The following is a 19,009-nucleotide window of genomic DNA, read 5'->3' as shown; positions in this document are numbered from 1 at the left end:
CCCTAACAACATGTATTCCAGAGAATAGACTTTAGAGAAAAAACAGACAGTTTTGCAATATAATAGGGCAAGTAGCAGGAATGTGTAGTACTATTACACTATCCCCGGTAAACTAGAACTTAAGTAGATATTTCCTTCTGAGAAGCTTCAGCTGAATAACTCTCAAAAAGAGAAGATGAAAAAAAATTCTTTTTTGGGAGGCAAGACCCATCTCTCTCTCTATATATATCACCCAAGTGACTACTACCGAAGCCCCATGTTGGGATTTGACATTTCGTCTTGTTGGGTGAAGACACAGAAGGTACAGTAATGAATTTCTCATTCTCAGAATCCCAGGGTGGGGAATATTGGCTATGATGGCAGCAAAGACCTTATGGAAAAAATTCTGGCTGTCTGTGAATCTCTAAGCCAGATGTTCTCTGAATTTGGCTAAAGCTAATTCAAGAAAAATAAATGGCAAATAAAGAGGACAAGTAGGTTTAGAAAGAAGTTATTTACCACTTTAATAGGGCTGTCCAACATTTGGTCACAGAGGTCATTCTGAAACCTAATTGCTTTGATGGTCTTCCTATCTCACCAGAAGATGTCTGAATAATCTTGGAAAAAGCAAATCAAATGCAGAAAGAGGTGCCATGATAAGACTCGTTGCTACAGCGTTATGTACTTAATGAATGCCAGACTTTGGAGTTAATCGGAGGATTCTTCTGCATTCTAGGACAGCTATACAAAGCCGGAAAACCATGTATTTACAGAACTTAGTCATACAGGGATCCATACTCTACCATCAGTCTGCCAGAGTCCTAACAGCATGGTGTAGCAGCTCCCTCAAGAATCCTCATTTTCTTATCTGTGGAAAAGCTAGCAGTTCTAAAAATATTTTCCTGGAAGAGGTTAGAACGGTTATTATATATCAATTGAATATAAAGTATGGTTATGTAAGCCAAGCTTGCATGCTAATATTGCACAGGGTAGAAAGCAATAAAACAGGACGACATGCTTCCTTGGGGCATCCGGTAGAAACAGAAGGAAGATCTTGACTCAGTATCGTAATAATGCCTCAGATCCCAGGAGTCCACCTGTAGCTGGCTGTCCAGTGTGCCGTATCGAACTCTCCCAAAGGGCACATGTCTTCCTTGCCGACAGAATTAGAAATGACAACAAAATGAAACAAACAAAAATCCCGAACTCAAAAACGTACACCAGCCGTCTCAAACTGTGGTACTGTTCATTTCTTGAAGAGAATATATAATATTTCAAAATATTATATATACATATATTTCAAATGGTACAAAGTAACTATAGATCCAAATTAGAGGACAGTCGATCATTCTTTGAAATCCCAAAAATTTTCACTGAGAAAATCCTTTTTTCAGACCACTTTTCATGCTGTTGCCAAAGCTCTGGGTCTTCTCGCTATGGGATACTTCGTGACACACGGTAAACTGCTGTGATTATCTGGTAACCAGTCAAAGTGCAAATAAGAAATCCATTTGGCTTGAAACACGTAAGATGTTTTAAATTTTTAAAATATATTTTCTGCAGAGTTGGTTTTTCCTTTACTACTGCAACAAATGCTTCCATTAGGTTCTTGGGTGGATCTGAAACCAAAGACAGAAAGAAAGAAAGTTCAGGGAGAAAAGAAGAAAATAAAGGCACCAAGAAAGGTGATCAGTCAGAAAATGAGGACATCTTGAATTTTTAGTATGTTGCTTCTTTCAAGTGATCTGAAGTCAAAAACGTTTACATCTAGAGCGGTCGTTCTCAAATGGTGATCAAAGCACACTGACAGGCCACCATATTTGTACTAATTCATTAAATTCATTTTGCCTCAACTGAGGAGATAGATTCTTGGAGCAATGCCTACCCAGGGCTGTCCTCCTGGGCACGTGCCCTATGCAGCTATACAGTGCTTGTGTTGTAAACGGCCCCACACTTGACTTAATGACCAGCTGTTGCCATCTTGAAGTTAATACTAAATTTTGAACAAGGGGCCCTGTGTTTTCATTTCACCCTGGGACCTGAAAATTATATATTTAGTCATCTGTCTGTCTGATGAGAATTTGAACTGAGGAGATCATTCCTTGCATGGCCTTGTAGAGTTGGCCTGCCGTAAGATATAGAGGGGTGGCGTAAGATGAAGTCATTGCCAAGGTTAGTCCACATTTGTTTAGGAACATAGGAGACCTTTGCAAGGTGAGGAAATGTTCCACTTGAAAATGACATAATATTCAAGGGCATTTAGGAGCATAGTCCTATAACTTGATACAGTTTAATCCATTCAGATATGGCCCCAAAGTCTCTAATATTCAAAAGGATGCATGGCATGCATGGAGACTGGTCTAGAACATAAATAATGATTGCAATAGACTTGAAGTTTCTACTTTGGAGTTCTAGGACATAAGGCATATTTCCCCAGCTTTTTAATGCTTTATAGTTTTAGAAATTGAGCGTTCTGAGTCCAGTTGTGGAGTCCATTTAAAGCATACAGGGTTAGGTAAGGAGAGTAATAAAAGTTAGCATTCAAAAATTGGTTGGGCCAGGGCAGAACATATTGGAAATCACACATTTTTTTTTTATCCTCTCCATACAAATAACAAATCCTTCAAAACCTTGGTTTCCTACATTCCAGTAGCATGTCTCACCTTCTGTTTTCACTGTCTTCTTTTTCACCAAAAGGACTGATAAAGTGACATTTACAGACCTGAACTGGAATCGCCTTTCTTTTATCTGTACTGATCTGCCATCTCCATGCCCACCACCCAAACTTAGGTCCCATCCTTCATGGAAGAACAAGGGATCTGTCATGTCCACATCACATCCCCAGGACCTTGATATAGTAATTGTAGGTAGTAGAGGCATAAGTATTTTTACTGGCTGAGTAAGTGAATGAGTTCACTTGGAAACAGGGACAACTGTGATAGCGTAAAATGGGTTATTCTTCCTTCCTGCAGTCTCCAGATACTGCTCTCTCACTCCCTAATTTAAGGCATCTGACACAAAATGGACTGAAGATCAGGAGTAAGGGCTCCCAGGACACTTCAGATCTGATGGAGTTTTGAGTCTGGGTCGTCATCAGCAGGATGGGCCCAGGATGGCGTGGACAAATGATTGTGGTAGATTTGTGCTGGGCCAGTCACATAAAACACCTACTTGGCCAGACGGCTATTGTGGTTAGTTAGGTATGGAACCTAAAGTCTGATAACCTGCCCTTCTAGGGAATGAACTTGACTCTACCTTGTGTAAATCTGTTGATTTTTTTTACTAGTTGGAAAGACATTAACATGCTGGTAGAAGGAAATTCAGAGTTGGTTAATACTCCCTTGGTATTATGCCAGGTAATATCCCCTGCTATTTTACTCTGCTAATTTTTCTTCCCAAGTGACTTTGGTTTTCTTCTCATTTCATTCCCTTCCTCTTCCTGTCCCCAGACAACCAGTGTTCACTTTTTGCATGTGAATTATTACAGCACTGTCAAACAACGTAGTTCCTCTATGGGGAAGTAAGCCATTGTTCTTTAATACAGATTTGTTTTTGAATGCATGGGATATAGCCTCTCCAACTTTCAAACTTATGTTTTTGACATGTAAGCTTAAAGAAAAGAAATAAACCAATAGGTGTTTAAAACCATAGTTGATATTTAGGTTGGCTAGTCTTGCTACAAACTACCAAGAAAGCAATTTAATAAAACAATTGAAGCAATGATCAAGCAGAAACAGATAAAATTAAGCCATGAAATGTCACCCAGGTGTACTAAGCTTGTCCCTGAGAGGGTGTGTCTGTCACCAGTATTACTGCACTCCAGGCTGGGCTTTGGAAAACCTCTCAAGGGTGACCTACTTTCTTTCTGTAGGGTGGCATTCAAGAGTCTCTTCTTTTCCTGAGATTTATTTTTCCAAATCTGAAAGGGAAGCCCTTCCCTAATTCTACCTAACTTTTCTCCTTCCTTCTGTGGGTTATGTCACCCAGATACTAAATCTCCCAAGGTTTTCCCTCAGACTGTGGCCTGTTACTCTGGCTATTTCATGCTTTGGGGTGTCTGGTTGTTTCAATGTAACATTGAATTTATTACACTTTCTACCCTCCTTAAAAATGAGCATCATAAAAATTTAAATTAGATCCCACTTTGAAATATCTTTTGTTTATCTGTATTTCAAAGACTGCTGAGAATTTTGGTTTATGCTGATTATTTGGGAAGTAACCCATACAATAGGAAGGTTTTGAGGAAACCTATATAGGGTAAAAGAATGACATCTCAAGAATCTTTCTTGCAATTAGATAAGAACCAAATAATGAAAACATATGATTCATAATTACATACATCTGTGAATTATATTGTTTTAAAAATTAAATTGCTAGAGTCAATATTTGAAGTTTATAGGCACATTTATACTCTGATGGGGAAAAATATATCTGGCTTATCATAAAAATTAATACACAACCTATTTTCAGAGCATATCATCTAAGGACTGGTACTGGCATCTCATTTATAGACCAAGAAAAGCTCTTGTATGTATCATCTGGACTTAATTGGTGACTTTGTGTTTAAAAGTGCTTATTTTATTGTGAATTTCTTTTTAACAAGGTGGGGGAAAATATAAGCCTGTAGAAGTGTTTGAATCCTCTCAGGGTTTAACAAATACAGCTTTTTCTAATGTCTTCTTTTTCCTTCTCTAAAGACAGGCTTGAGAATTCTTAGTTGACTGATGTGCTACTCACGTGGCTCTAGAGGAGCCCATTATTTCTTCACTTGAAATGGATGTACACGTCACTACAGGTGCGTCTTCCTCCTTCAGACCCACTGCAAGGGCGATTTATTTCTCTTGTACACTCAGCGGTCTGGGCTGCCCTCAGCCCACCAAGTGTGGCAGCGAACACAGTGTGTTCCAGCCTCTGTTACTGTGATCACTTTCTGCCCTGTACTTCCGTGATGTCAGGAAATGCCTGTGATGTATTTACAACATGCCTAATGGTTTTAAAATATACTCTACAGAGGCCGGATGAAAGAAAGTTACACAGGTCCCCCGAAAAGTAGCATAAACACTTTCTGTGTTTTGTATGTTTGCTGATCCAGAGTCTCCTAGTTGGCACTTTTGGAATTTCACATATTTCAGTCCTGAAATACTTGGACTCATATTACTGTTCTGAGTTTGAAGTTGGGAGGCACCACAACAGGAGGGCTTACCTTTGATAGGGGCGATCAATTACTGTTTGGGATAAGGAGTGGAGATTTGCCAGAAAATATATCAGCAACATGTTTAAAACAATGATTATGGATTCCAACCATACTGGCCATAATTCAGAGTAGCTTAAAACTAACTTGTGAGGGTATCTTCAAATTATTTAGCAAAATCATTCCCAGGTAAAATGTAACCGAAGGGAAAAACCTGAAATCCACATCCCACCAGCCAACTCTGAAATGGTTTCTGGAGTTAAGTGGCTCAAACTGGGCTCCTTTTTTAGTACTTTCGTTGTATGTATTTTGATGAAATGCAATAGGATAATACATGCTGAGCTTCTTGAGTGCATACAAATGGCCTGTTAACAAGCTGGCATGGTCCAGGAATCCCTCCCAGCTGCAAGCCAGGGAGGTATAGCCACTCACTGGTTAATGTGACCAACCCAGGTAACTAAATTTGACACGCAGCGTCTCCACTTATTTTATGAAACAAGAAATAAATACGTTTCATAAGGTATAATGTTTTCTGTATCACAAAGCTACAGTAACCAATTTTGCTTTTTGAAAAGATAATGCTAAGAAGAGAGATCAAGTTAGGACTCATAATATGAGACTGAAATCAGAGATGCCCTTTTAAATTTGAGAAACCCTTTTGGAAGAGCACAAGTTCAACATACTGGCATTTGTAAGTGGTGGGGCTTGCTTTAAAAAATACCCAATACGTTAAAATGCATACACATATAAAGGGCTGATATTCACGTGTACACATGCATATAACTATTCTGGTTGTCAAATTATTGACATATTTTTGTGCTAGTAGATAAATAGTTAACTGTCTTAAGCGCCTGAGAGATCCCTCCTCCCCACTCCCTGCAGGACTGCGGACTTTCCTATGGGCCAGTAACTACAGGCCCAAGGGCTGGCCTGACTGGGCCTCAGCCTGCTCCAGCCTCATGACACCATGTCTGATGGATTGGGTAGCCCCACCATACCTGTGGTACATACTTTGAAGACAATTCCTAATTTAACCACAGAAATTAAAGAATGATTATTTGTATCACAAAACTCCATCAATTCACTAGAAGATCATCAAAGAATTCCTTTAGAGGACCTTTAGGAAATGGTTGTACTTAAAGACCTTTTCAGCAAACCATCTGGACAAATTAGCAAGACCCATATTGTTTTATCTATTTAGAACCCCATACATGTTGGATGAATTATCTTCATAATTACCTCACGTGCCTCTTCTCTCTGGCCATGGCAACCTAGCTTTCCTTATGAGCCAGTAACAGGAACACTAAACTGCTCAGTAGGGTGCAGTCAAGTTCATCTCTACCTTCTTGCTGATGGACACTGATCTGGATGGCTAAGAATGTTTTCTGTTGAGGAAAAGGCTTCCTTCTCTCCTGTTCCAAGCTTCCCTGGGTACTGTCTGGACAACGCAAAGGCAGACAGTACACTTTGCAGCATGTATGAGAATTTGAAATAAATGAACTTACTCTTGTGGTCTTAATTTTATTGCCTGTAGCGCACATCCATCCAGAATTGTCAGGGAGTGTCTTACATTCTTCTCCTTCTAGACAAGGCTCCATCTCACACCACCACTTCCCAATCACTATGGAGGCTGTACAAAAACAGGAAACAAATGTGTTTGCCGTTCATCCAAACAACCTGTGCAGCAGTGCTGTGTTCCTCTGCAAGTGTGAATGCTCTTCGAAGCACACCAAGTCCTCTTTTACCTTCCATGAGGGGCTAAGAATACTCTATTAAAAAGAATAGGATATTAGTTTATCACTGTTATAATACACATATACTTATACTGTCTTGTTTTATCAAGGAACATTTTGTCCAAAATCTCCATTTACGATGCAAACATATGAACCAGGAGGTTGGCTTTCGGGAGGAACTTCTATGTGAGGTTTGTTAACTGAGGACTTTGTACTATTTCTTTTCAGTGAGGGGCACAAAGGTGCTACATGCTTCTCGGAATGACTGTGCTATTCTTTTCAGAAAGGTCAGTTTATCTTCCAAGCTTTAGGGTTCATCCCCCAGCCTAGGGGCTCTGAGAATTTCAAAGGCATAATAAAAGAAAAAATAATTGACCGAAAGTACAAAAGAAAACCGGTAAGATAAAAGCCTGGAGTGATGACAAATGAAAATATTTCTTTACAGTCAAATGTGTATCTGGTGATGGGGGTAGGAGTTTCAAAAGTTAAGCCTCTGATAAAACAGCCCCACTTTTCAGGGTGATACCAGGGATGACCACAAGAGGAAGCTGGCAATGAATTTTGTGGATCTATTTGCAGCACAGGTTGTTCTTTCTTAATTGATAAAGAGATTTTATACAACTAATATCTGGATTCACTTAGTACAAATCCACAAGCTCCACATCTTCCTTAGGACCTTGAGTGAAAATTTTTTTCTGCACAACCGTCAGACATTTCTGAAGCCCCTCAAGGCATCTGTGCTTCACACGTCTACCTTTTCTATTCCAAACCCTCAAGTCTGCCAGGGTATTTTTTTGTGTGATACCTTCCAGTGGGCTGTTTTTACACTGGATAGGAACTCATTTCATCAACTCATCTCTCAGCCCCTCATGTACCAAAGCTGAGTCCCACAATGATGTTTAATTTCACAATGACCAAGAAGCCAAATGACATCTGTTAATGCCACAGAGGATTAATATTCAAACGGAATGGGGTAAACTCTGCAGTGAAGCAGGAGCACATTTGATTCTCTGTCTAGCATTCCCTAGAGGGGTTACACTGCTAACTTAAAAGCGGAATGCTTTAAACATCCAGACATCTATCTGCATTCAGATTTTCCTCTTCCTACACTATCTCTACTTCAGTCTTTCCTCCTCTGAAATCCAGCATTCCTCAATCTTTACTTTGAGCAAAGATTACTCTGCAGGATTATATATGCAAGATCACGACTTCTCTAAAAGTAGTCAATTTAAGGAATTTTTCAAGGGTAATTTTCCCTGTATTTCGTTTATAGCTTACATGTGGACTAGACTAAACCATGTAAGATGCAACTCCACTGGAACATGGCAAGGAAGTGTAGGATGTAAAATCCTGTAAACAGTTCTACCTCTAAGCAAAACATCCTGGTACTTAGGTAAAACACAGAGCAGTAACAGAAGACACATATCTTACACAGGGTACAAAATGATCGTGAGGGGTGTGAATTTTTTCCCTGTTATTAGCAGGGTTCTGCATCAAGACATGGGGTAAGGGAAGATCTCGTCATAGGTAAAAGAGGCCTTAGTTTTGAGAATTAATAGGTGACAATATTAAATAAGAGACACATGTATTTTGGCAGCAATAAAAACATCTGTAGTGCTGAAAGGGAAGAAAAATAAATTGCAGAGGTCCTGGTAACGTAAGATAAAAGTCAGGGTTTGGCAGTGGTTATTGAGAGCCTGCAATCTGAAGCTCCCTTTAGGCTCTCACTGTCACAGGCAGGCCAGTCACATTTGCTTTGCTTGTCCCCTTCAAGCCCCCCTCATGTTTCCATATAGCTGCCCTGAATCTATCCCATCAGGATGGAAACTGTCTGATCTTACCTCTGGGGGGAAACTGCCTTTCCCAACTTGAGATAATACTTTTAAAGTACTTAACACAGAAACACATAAGAGACATTTAAAGATGCGAGTTATCACTTTTATTATTGCACTGACCATTCTAATGAAAGGTACTTAAGAATTATTTACATTTACATTTTTCTTATTGTAAATATCTCCATAGGAAAAAAATGTATGAAAAACAGTAAATAAAGTTAATATTAGCTCACTTTACTAAATCTAATTGATCATTCCTCTTCCAATAACCTGAAGGTTTTAGGGTGCTTCCATCTTGGGGGAAGAGAAGGCAACTTTTAACATCTCTCTTTGTGATTCTTTTTAAGATAGTGTAGGATATTCAAGTTAGTGAAGAAATTAAGATTAGAGACCTAGAGCCAAAATCAGTATGAACTAGAACATGAAATGGTACATATTAAGATAACTGTTTCAGTCTTCAGTTTAGCGTTTGTCACTTTTTTCTCCACAGAGGCACTTTTTTCTCCACGAATTATGAACAATGGGGTGAGGTCAATCTCCAGTATCGTTGGTTCTTTCTAAAGGATCTTGTTCCTTCCTTTTTAGGCTGCTCTCTGCCCTCTCCAAGCTGACCTACTTTCTTACAAGCCAACAAAGCAGCTGCTTTTTCTCTTAAGTGTTAATATCTCCTAAGTGAAAATGCAGACAGTAGGAAAAAGAATATAGCTCAAAATGCATGCATCACCTTTAATTCAAGGCTGTAAAGATCCACTGGCTCAAAGAGAAAAAGCAAAGGCTTTCTAAGAATAAAAACGTCCCCAGACCTGACTATAATCTCTAAAAATTACGCTTGCCTCTTCCAAACAGAGTTTGATTACTTGGGACATCCCTCTGGCTTGTTGGAATCTAGTTTATTCTTCCAGGGTTGCTTTTCTAAAGATGCCATGAGACTGATTTTGTATCTGATTTGTACATTGCACAGTCATCTTAATATATACCATTTCATGTTCTAGGTCAAAATAAAGTCTCTAACTGTAATATTTTCATTAACTTGAATTTACTACAACATCTTAAAAAATTCACAAGGAGGTTTTAAAAATTGCTTTCTCTTCTCCCAAAATGGAAGATCTCTACAACCTTCAGATTATTGGAAGAGGAATGATCAATCAGACTTAATAAAGTGAATTAATATTAACCTATTAACTGTTTTTATAATCTTTTTTGTATGGAATTATTTATAAGAAAAATGTAAATAAAAGTAATTCTTAAATACCTTTCATTGGAATGGTTAGTGCTATAATAAAAGTGATAACTGACATTTTTTAATGTTTCTGTGCTACATACTCTAAATGTATTATCCCAATCTTCACAGCAATCCTATAACTGGGTATTTATGAGCCTATTTTATAGAGGAAAAATTCAAGTCCAAAAAAGGTTAAATAGCTTTCTCAAGCTTACACAGGTAGGAAGTACAGAAATCAACACTGGAATCCAGGATTATCTAAACACAGAATCCACATTTTTCACCATAATAGAGCTAAATCATTCTTGTTTTGTGTTCAGGACCCATAGAACTTTAAAAAGACATTTATTGATTGCTGAGTGAATGAATGAATTCTCTCTGCTGTATTAATACTGAAATAAATTTTATATCACAAATATTTATGAAAAATAGAAAATGTTTCTTATAAAATTAAGTTGACCGAATAAAAAAAGTTGGGCAAAAGCTAGTCTATATATATGCACTCATTTCTTCCTAGCCTGACCTACACAGTACTTAAAATTTCATACTTACAGTATTTCAATGGAAGTTTCTGCTAGCGCACAATTTTTGAGGCCATGAGCAACTTGTGAGGTACACGCATAACTTCAATAAGGACCTTTTATCCCCTAGATGAACTGAGTTAATTAAGTCTCAGCTGTGAAAATGAACTTTCTCTTATCTGTGGTGATTATGAAAGAGGTTCTGAAAGGTCCCTTTGACCCTGGGGTCCAGGGATTTGCTGTATGAATGTGTCAAGTTCGGGAAAATATCTGATGTTCAACTTTTTCAAGAATGTTCATCTTTCCTTGAGAGATTCTTAAAATCACTAAAGCCACTTTAATCATAACTCTTGATTTCACTCTCTATACCAGGCCATATTGTTGCCAAAAGAGACTTTGTAAAAGAAGAACCAATCCAGCTTTCAGTGGTAACTCCTAAGGAGAGAAGAAATCCTTTTTTTGTTGTTTGCTTTGAGGCATTTGTCCCATGAAAATAAAACAAGGTGCTAATAAGCAGTGAGTTTAATAAATATAGCAAGTACACATTAGATAAAAGGTCTAAGAACTGCAGCCCCTTTTTATCATTTCAGTAGGTAATGTCTGGAACTCAAATCAGCAAATGTTCATTGAGCACTTTCCATCATCAAAGCACTACCTGATTTCATGAGAGGGATAAAATAATGAACACAACATGGTCCCTGCCCTCAGAGCTTACAGTTTAGATCTGGGCACTACTGGCGTTTTAGCATGAATTATGGCGAGGAGGTACAAATGAGTACAGTGCCTCTCCATTAGGAAATATGTGATTGTGATAGAAGATGAGGCTCACCCTGGGGAGTAGGAGGAGAAAGCCTAGTAAAACTGTGGAAGTTCTTGAAAACAAAGAGCTTGGACTTCTAAGAAAAAGGAATGGTAAGTCAATGAAGATTCTAGATTCTGTGAGCAAAAGGAAGACATGATTAAAGGGGTATTGGGGACGATGAATTCAGCAGTCATGTGCAAAATGGAACAGGGAAGAAGCAAGCAGAGGAAATGCCAGTGAAGCTCTGCTATATTCAGACAGAGAAGGGATAGGTCTTTATTTCAGATGCTTACTCCAAACTTGTGAGGAAGAATAGCTGAAACAATGTTAGGAACAACTGAGTAAATGATGTGACCTGTAACTCAACTACATTTACTGTAACCCTAACTACATGGACTCCAACTATTTGCTCACGTGGCTGCCAACTCACTGGGCAGTGAGCTCTGGGAGGTGGCGATCATCCTGCCTTCACCTTTGAATGGAATAGAGTAGCTCAAGACAGGTTTGCAATTCATGAATGAATAAATGAATTAGTCAAAAAAGTGAAACAGAAAGAGAAAGAAAAAAAGGTGTCTATATCAAAGGATTATGGGAATTACATGAGAAAATGCATTCAAAGCACTTAGAGTGTCTGGCATTCAGTAAATATTCAGTAAATTCAGCTATTATTAGCATCATCAGTTCACCATTTCGATTACTCCAAAGAATAAAATTGCTCTAAAACAGAAAGGTAATTCTTTACAAAGTTAGAGAAAGGCATTGTTCTTTGATATTATGCCACTCTTAGCTTGCTTCTATTACTTATGAGAGTTTGAGCATAAATTAAATGGTTGAGCATATGATTGCATTCATGTTCCCAGAAGTAGGTTATAAGTACATCAATCAAAGCAAATTTCCAGGCTCATTTTTGCCCAACCTGTCATGCAATTTAAATCAATGACTGGAACTCTGTTAGAGGATGCAGACAGCTCTCCAGACTCCCTTTTCTGCACAGGTTGTTGGAACAGCTGTTGCAATGCTCTTCTTCAAAAGACCTGAAGTGACTCCTTGTGTGTTATTGTCTTTATCAAAGCAAACAGAAAGTTAAAAGCATTGAATACCATTGTCTGCAGTCATTGCAAACTCCCCCTTTCCTATGAGCCCACATGTAAGGATAGGATCTGGTGTGGAGGTATTATGTAGTGGTTAAGACTCTCAGTTCTTGGGTATGTGATGGAGGGACCTGGGTTTCAATCTTAACTCCACCACTTACTGGTAGTGTGGCTTGGGAAAGTTGTTTAGTTCAAGACTCAGGTTCTTGAGTTATATATGGAGTTAATAAAAATCACAGCTGGTTATAGTGAATTTTAGATGAGATAAAGTATGTTGTATAGTACCTAATAAACTTTATACTCAACATGTGGCAATCTTTACTATGATTTAGCCATGTATCCTCCATCCAGCAAAGTATGTATGCACCCAATTCCCTTTATAAACAGGTAACACCTTATCTTTAATGGAAATTTATACCTATATCCATTTTTTATTGATCAGACTGCTGTTCTTTGTAGGATCTCCAATATATTTCAGAGACATACATGGAATTAACAGCTGATGATGGTAATGATTAGCTTTCCGTTCCTTCTATAAACTGTATTCTAATGCTTTTCAAACTAAGGCAATTTTTAAAATTTTGGTATCGTTAATGTACAATTACTTGAACATCATGATTACTAGACTCCCCCTATTATCAATTCCCCACTACATACCCCATTATAGTCACTGTCCATCAGTGTAGTAAGATGCTATAGAATCATTACTTGTCTTCTCTGTGTTATACTGCCTTTCCTGTGTCCCCCCAGCTACATTATGTGTGTTAATCATAATGCCCCTTTTTACCCCTTATCCCTCCCTTCCCACGCATCCTCCTCAGTCCCTTTCCCTTTGGTAACTGTTAGTCCATTCTTGGGTTCTGTGAGTCTTCTGCTGTTTTGTTCCTTCAGTTTTTGCTTTGTTCTTATACTCCTCAGATTAGTGAAATCATTTGATACTTGTCTTTCTCCGCCTGACTTATTTCACTGAGCATTTCACTCTAGTTCCATCCATGTTGTTGCAAATGGTAGGATTTGTTTTCTTCTTATGGCTGAATAATATTCCACTGTGTATATGTACCATATCTTCTCTATCCATTCATCTACTGATGGACACTTAGGTTGCTTCCATTTCTTGGCTATTGTAAATAGTGCTGCGATAAACATAGGGGTGCATATGTCTTTTTCAAACTGGGCTGCTGCATTCTTAGGGTAAATTCCTAGGAGTGGAATTCCTGGGTCAAATGGTATTTCCATTTTGAGTTTTTTGAGGAACCTCTGTACTACTTTCCACAATGGTTGAACTAGTTTACATTCTCACCATCAGTGTAGGAGGGTTCACCTTTCTCCACATCCTTGCCAACATTTGTTGTTGTTTGCCTAACTGGTGTGAGGTGATATCTCATGTGGTTTTAATTTGCATTTCTCTGATGATTAGCGATGTGGAGCATCTTTTCAAACTAAGGAATTTTATTTCGGTGAGGGTGGAGGTAAGGGTGTAGAGTGTGAAATGGGCAATATTTAAAGGTATAAGTGTGGCATGATTTCCTTGGGTGGTGGTTTCCTTTGAAGGTATTTGAAGACAGAAGTTATCTTTCATTCACACAAAAGCTATTTATTAACTGCTGTGCTAGACATGAAATAGACACATTTCCTACCCTAAAGTGGCATACAGTCTCCTGGGGGAGATACGCAGTAAATGTTAATGATATGGTAATACATGCTGACAAATTGGGATACATAAAAAGATATGATGCATTATTAAGAAAACTATAAGTGGATATGATTTAGATTGTCAGGGTTTTGTCAGTAAGAGAAGTCCTCATTGATGTTGTAATTCAACAACTAAGAAATCAAAAACAGTGTTTCCATATTAAATCAAATAAATACATATATTATGAGGTAAAAGGCTAATTTCACATGAATTACAAGAGAAAACACAAATCTTTTACTTGTCATGGAATGCTCCAAGCTATTTTACCAGAATGCAGGGGTACATCTTCTGTTGCTTTAAAAAAAGACCATCTGCTCTGGTCAGAGGGAGTTTTAGAAAACTTTTTGCCCACTTGGAAGGGCACTGCTAATTCCTACCAATAATAATATTCCTCTTTCTGGGCTGGGCACTAGGGCTGGCATCCTGACTTATTCTGTACTTTCAGTACACATGTCCACTTACACATCAAACACCGGAGGTTAATTTCGCTTTCACTAAATCAGTGGTTTAATTTAGAATTAAATTCAAGTATACATTTTTTGCATTTGTGTATGTGGATAATTTTAAACCTATGGCCAAGAAATAACACAAATAATCATGGTTATTAAACAAATTTCCTACTATGCATCCCTTGTATTCTCAAATTTAACATTCTATGTTTAAAACACCAAAGAATAATCCTGAAGTTTATAGTAACCAGTGATTTGGAATTTTGTTAAGATACAAATATTTTTATGGTCTTATTTTTGCCAACCATAGAAACCTTTAGTTTTCCTCCCTAGTTTGAAAAGAAATACATATTTTCTGAAAGTCAAAGCATACAGATAATTAGCAAAAGGAAAATAAACATAATCACATTAGGCAGAGGCAGACTGTTACATTTGGGTATATTTTTCCCCAGACTTTCTCTCTGATTATTCCTGACACAGCATCCAGAGTCATCTTTAAAAATGCAAATAATTTCGTATCATACCATTTCTCTGCTAAAACTCTCCAGTGGTTTCCATCACATAAAATAAAGTCTATTTATTACTATGGACTTCAAAGGTCCATGCTCTGTGGCTCCTCCTATCTACCCCTCTCCACACCTTCCCCTCCTTTTGTTCCAGTCACTTTGACTCTCTAGTTGTTCTGCAAACCTGTAAATCTCTTTTCTGATTTGGCTCACCCTCTGTCTGTGGCCGTCTTCTCCCAGAATTGACCTTAACCAGGTCTCAGTTCAATCGTTCTTTCCAGAGTGGCCTTTCTTGATAACTAAGATGATTTACTCCCACCTGACCCAACCTCTTTCCCATTATATGCTGCTGTGATTTTCCTTATAGCACAAGTCATTTACTGAATTCATACCAAAGTCTTAGTTTAACTGGGTATTTGTCTTTCCCTCCCACTTGATTGTAAGCTCCATGAAGGTGTGTACTTTGTATTTCCAAGTGGCTGAAACACTGCTGGCACATAGTAGATGATCAGTATATATTTTTAAGTTGTTGAAAAAATGCATACACTAACATATACATATATTTTTGGTAAAATATCACACTACACATACTGTCTGGTACCCTTCTTTAAAATCTAACCACTGAATCATAAACATTTTTGCATGCCTATAGAGAAATGAAATGCATCATTATTTAATGCCTGTAAAATATCCCCTAGTAGGGATGCATATTTATTTAATTAATCCCCCACTGTTGGAAATGTCAGATGTCCTTATTTTGTTGGTTGGTTGTTTGCTATTTGCAAGAATGCTTATATGAACATCCTTGCACATATATCTTTGCAAATGTATTTAATTATTTTCCTGGGTTGAATCCCAAGAAGTGGAATTTCTGAGTTAATAGGTAAAAAGATGTTTAGTACTCGTGATATGTGTGTGTGTGTGTGTATGTATATAAATACATGTTCATATTGTCATCTAGAAAAATTGCATGAACTGCCATTTCCCACCAGAAGTACCCATTTCTCTGCACAGTTTTTTGGCTACAGGAAGATGTTGCTTAGCTAACTAGTGAACCTAGACAATGTCAGTCTTCCCACTCCATCCTGAGTATCTGTAAATTAGCCTTAAAATACTAATAACACCTTTGTGAATAATTCCTCTTCAAAGAAATGCAGCCATCAGGGCTGCAACAAAATGAAAAGAGAACGAAGAGCCAAACACAGTGAAGGCACTAAGCCCAAATACAAATCACCTGCATTAGATTCCATAGTGTAAACTGGCACTCTTGGAGATCCCTAATGAATGGCAAGCACCTACTGCACATACCTCAGGTTGATGCACTCAGAGTAGATAATCTCGCTATTTCAGAATAGAAAATGCAGTGTGTTTGTCCCTCTGGAGTTTGTTTCTCTGTGGTTGCCACTTTCATTTGATCCATTTATATCTTTGACAACAAAATAGGGACTTGGGGTAACCTGGATGTGGGTGTAAAGGAAACCTAAAAAATGGGTTACATTGTAAATAAAATAAAGAATCAGATTAAAAAATATTTATACCCAACTTTTAAGTCACATCTTTATATGTGTGTGTGTGAATGAGTATGTATGACTGTGTGTATATATATCTTTTGCTTGCTAGCTCTCTGTTGTTTTACAACTTTAGAAATGACTCTTTAGAGAAACATATTTGTATACAAGTATTTTCTCAATTTGAAAAAGTACTTTATGAGGTTACTATTAGATTCTATATATATAGTATTTGCTGGAATTGCTACAGATTTACCATAAATAATGTCATTTAAGTACATGTTTTTCTTTTCATATATAAAGTAATCACTTGTAAAGTTACTGATATATTAAAGTATCAATTTTGGTTGATTCCACTTTGCAAGTGATTCTAAACACTAAATTATTCCCAGAAAACTCTTGGTATCAATTCCATCGCGAAACTACTGCCCACAGTCTTGGCAGTAATGGAAAAGTTGTACACTGATTGTAAGGTCTTTCATTTTAATCTTGCTCCCACTAGAGAAGATTGATATAAATAAAATTTAAATAGAAAACACATTTCAGATGCCAGCAGTGAAAAGGACTTTGTCAGCTAATGAAAAGGTATCAATTTTCTCTACTTTATTCGATAAATTGTGAGTCATTTTCTAAATGGATTAGATTAAAGGGAAGTTCAAACTCCCAGTGAGTTGATGGAGATTTTAGACAAGGCAGAAAGAACAGGGCACACAAAACCTCTTAGGCCTCTTCAGACCTATAAAAATTGGTAGCAAGTAGGAGAGAAGCATCTCTAACCCTGACCTCACCTATTGCCTTAGAAGTCAAATCATGGGGAATTGAATGAGACATATTGTTTCTCTTATTTTATTAGGATGTCATGGGTGGTTGAGTGAAATATAACTGAGAACATGGATGTCTTGGGGGAGGGTGAGGCCTGGATGAAAAGCCTGTGGCTCTCCATGCTTATATACCTGTCTCATCGATGTTTGATAAAGTAAGAGAACAATGTGCTATAATGCTATTATGCTCATGTAGTCTCTGGGGGAGACTTTATGTCTTTAGGCTCATTATAATTGATTTACCTTCAGAACGCAGAACCTGACTTTCATGCAGTATGTAGACCTTGATCGCAGAGCACTCATGGATCTAATTCTATTTGTGTGTGTGTTTAAATGGCAAAATCATTTGATAGTTGGTTATTTTTGTAATTTGGCAAAAATGGCCCAATATCTCTTTGGCAGATGCTTTCGCTTACCAATCTCTAGAGAACAGGAAAATAACAATCAACTGCTGGCTTTATTTTCCCTACACAGTGCCACACAACCAGCGCAGTTATTTCTGTGGAATCATCTGAATGTTTGCAAGGGTTTAGCTTTTCTTATTACAAAGTATTTATAGACTATCTGCTCTATGCTTAGCACCACATAGTACAGGCAGTGTGAACTCCATACAAGCATGCCAGAGCTTTCACATGAGTTTTAAAGTCGTTGAGAAAATGAAAACTGATAGAAGGTCCTTATTTTTTAGTACTTAATTTCAACAATATCAAACACTTAGAACCTGGGTCCAAGGTGGAGGCAAAGGAGGACTCTTAACCCACCTCCTCACATAGACACAGCAAATCTATACCTATATATATATATTCCTGCTAAAGAAGAACTGAGGGCTGATGCAAGAGCTCCTGTATAATGAACAACAAAGGGGCCGCACAAAGGGAAGAGGGACGGAGACAGGGTCCTGTTGGGAACCACACGTACGATGTGGTGACCTAAAGTAGGGAGGGCTGTTGCTTAGGTCTGTGTGCCTGCCCTGGGGCACAGAGAAAAAGCAGCTGTTCAAAGGGTGACTAGACTACAAATGAAGGAAACACATTTAACCCTAGAGCATCTGCCAACCAGGCAGGGATCTACTAGAACTCTCTCCAGGACTGGAGGTGCTGGGGAGTGCCATTTTTTATGTTCACCCTCCACCTTGATAGTGCAGTGGGAGCAGGGTCCAAGGGCTCTGGCCAGCTCTGCAGGACCACGGAAGTGCACCCTGGCCTGCTCCAGCTCCAATAACCCCAGAAAGGCAGCCCCAAGGCACACACTGAGACCACCAGGATGGCCCACACCAGATCCAAACAGCCCGACAAGGTGGCCTTGAGGTGGTGAGCCCTGAGACCCCCCAGCCCACACCAGCTCCAGCTCCAGTTGCTTCCCCAAACCAACCCTGGTGCAGTGTGCCCTGGGAACCCCCAGGCTCATGTCCACACCAGCTCCGGCCCCCCTGCTGGGGTGGCCTTGATGCAGCATGCACAGGAAGCAGGGCCTGTGCCCTCTCTAGCTGGCCGCTGAAGCTGCCAGACGCGTGCAGTCGACACAGGCAGGGCTCCTCACAGGCCACTCCTTGAGACAGAGGGAGGTAGCTATTCCACCTAACACACAGAAACAAACACAAAGTCCAACAAAATGAGGAAGCAGAAGAATATGTCTGTCTGCAAATGAAAGAACAAGAT

General features: G+C 38.5%; 1 protein-coding gene across 7 annotated transcripts in view; it reads right to left on the bottom strand.

Moving 5' to 3' along the window:
- Positions 1–1,211: 1,211 nt before the first annotated feature.
- TAFA1 (TAFA chemokine like family member 1) overlaps positions 1,212–19,009 on the bottom strand; it is a 708,714-nt gene continuing 690,916 nt past the window's right edge. For all 7 annotated transcript variants that reach the window (XM_073230877.1, XM_073230880.1, XM_073230881.1 and 4 more), the window contains 2 exons: positions 6,676–6,800; positions 1,212–1,598 (listed from right to left, as the gene is read on the bottom strand). In XM_073230877.1, the coding sequence (XP_073086978.1) occupies positions 1,581–1,598; positions 6,676–6,800 (143 nt within the window). In that variant the 3' untranslated portion in view covers positions 1,212–1,580. The remainder of the gene's footprint in view (positions 1,599–6,675; positions 6,801–19,009) is intronic.

This window comes from Manis javanica, chromosome 3 (assembly GCF_040802235.1).
Source record: "Manis javanica isolate MJ-LG chromosome 3, MJ_LKY, whole genome shotgun sequence".
Lineage (NCBI taxonomy): Eukaryota > Metazoa > Chordata > Mammalia > Pholidota > Manidae > Manis > Manis javanica.
This window is presented reverse-complemented; position numbering and strand designations above follow the sequence as displayed.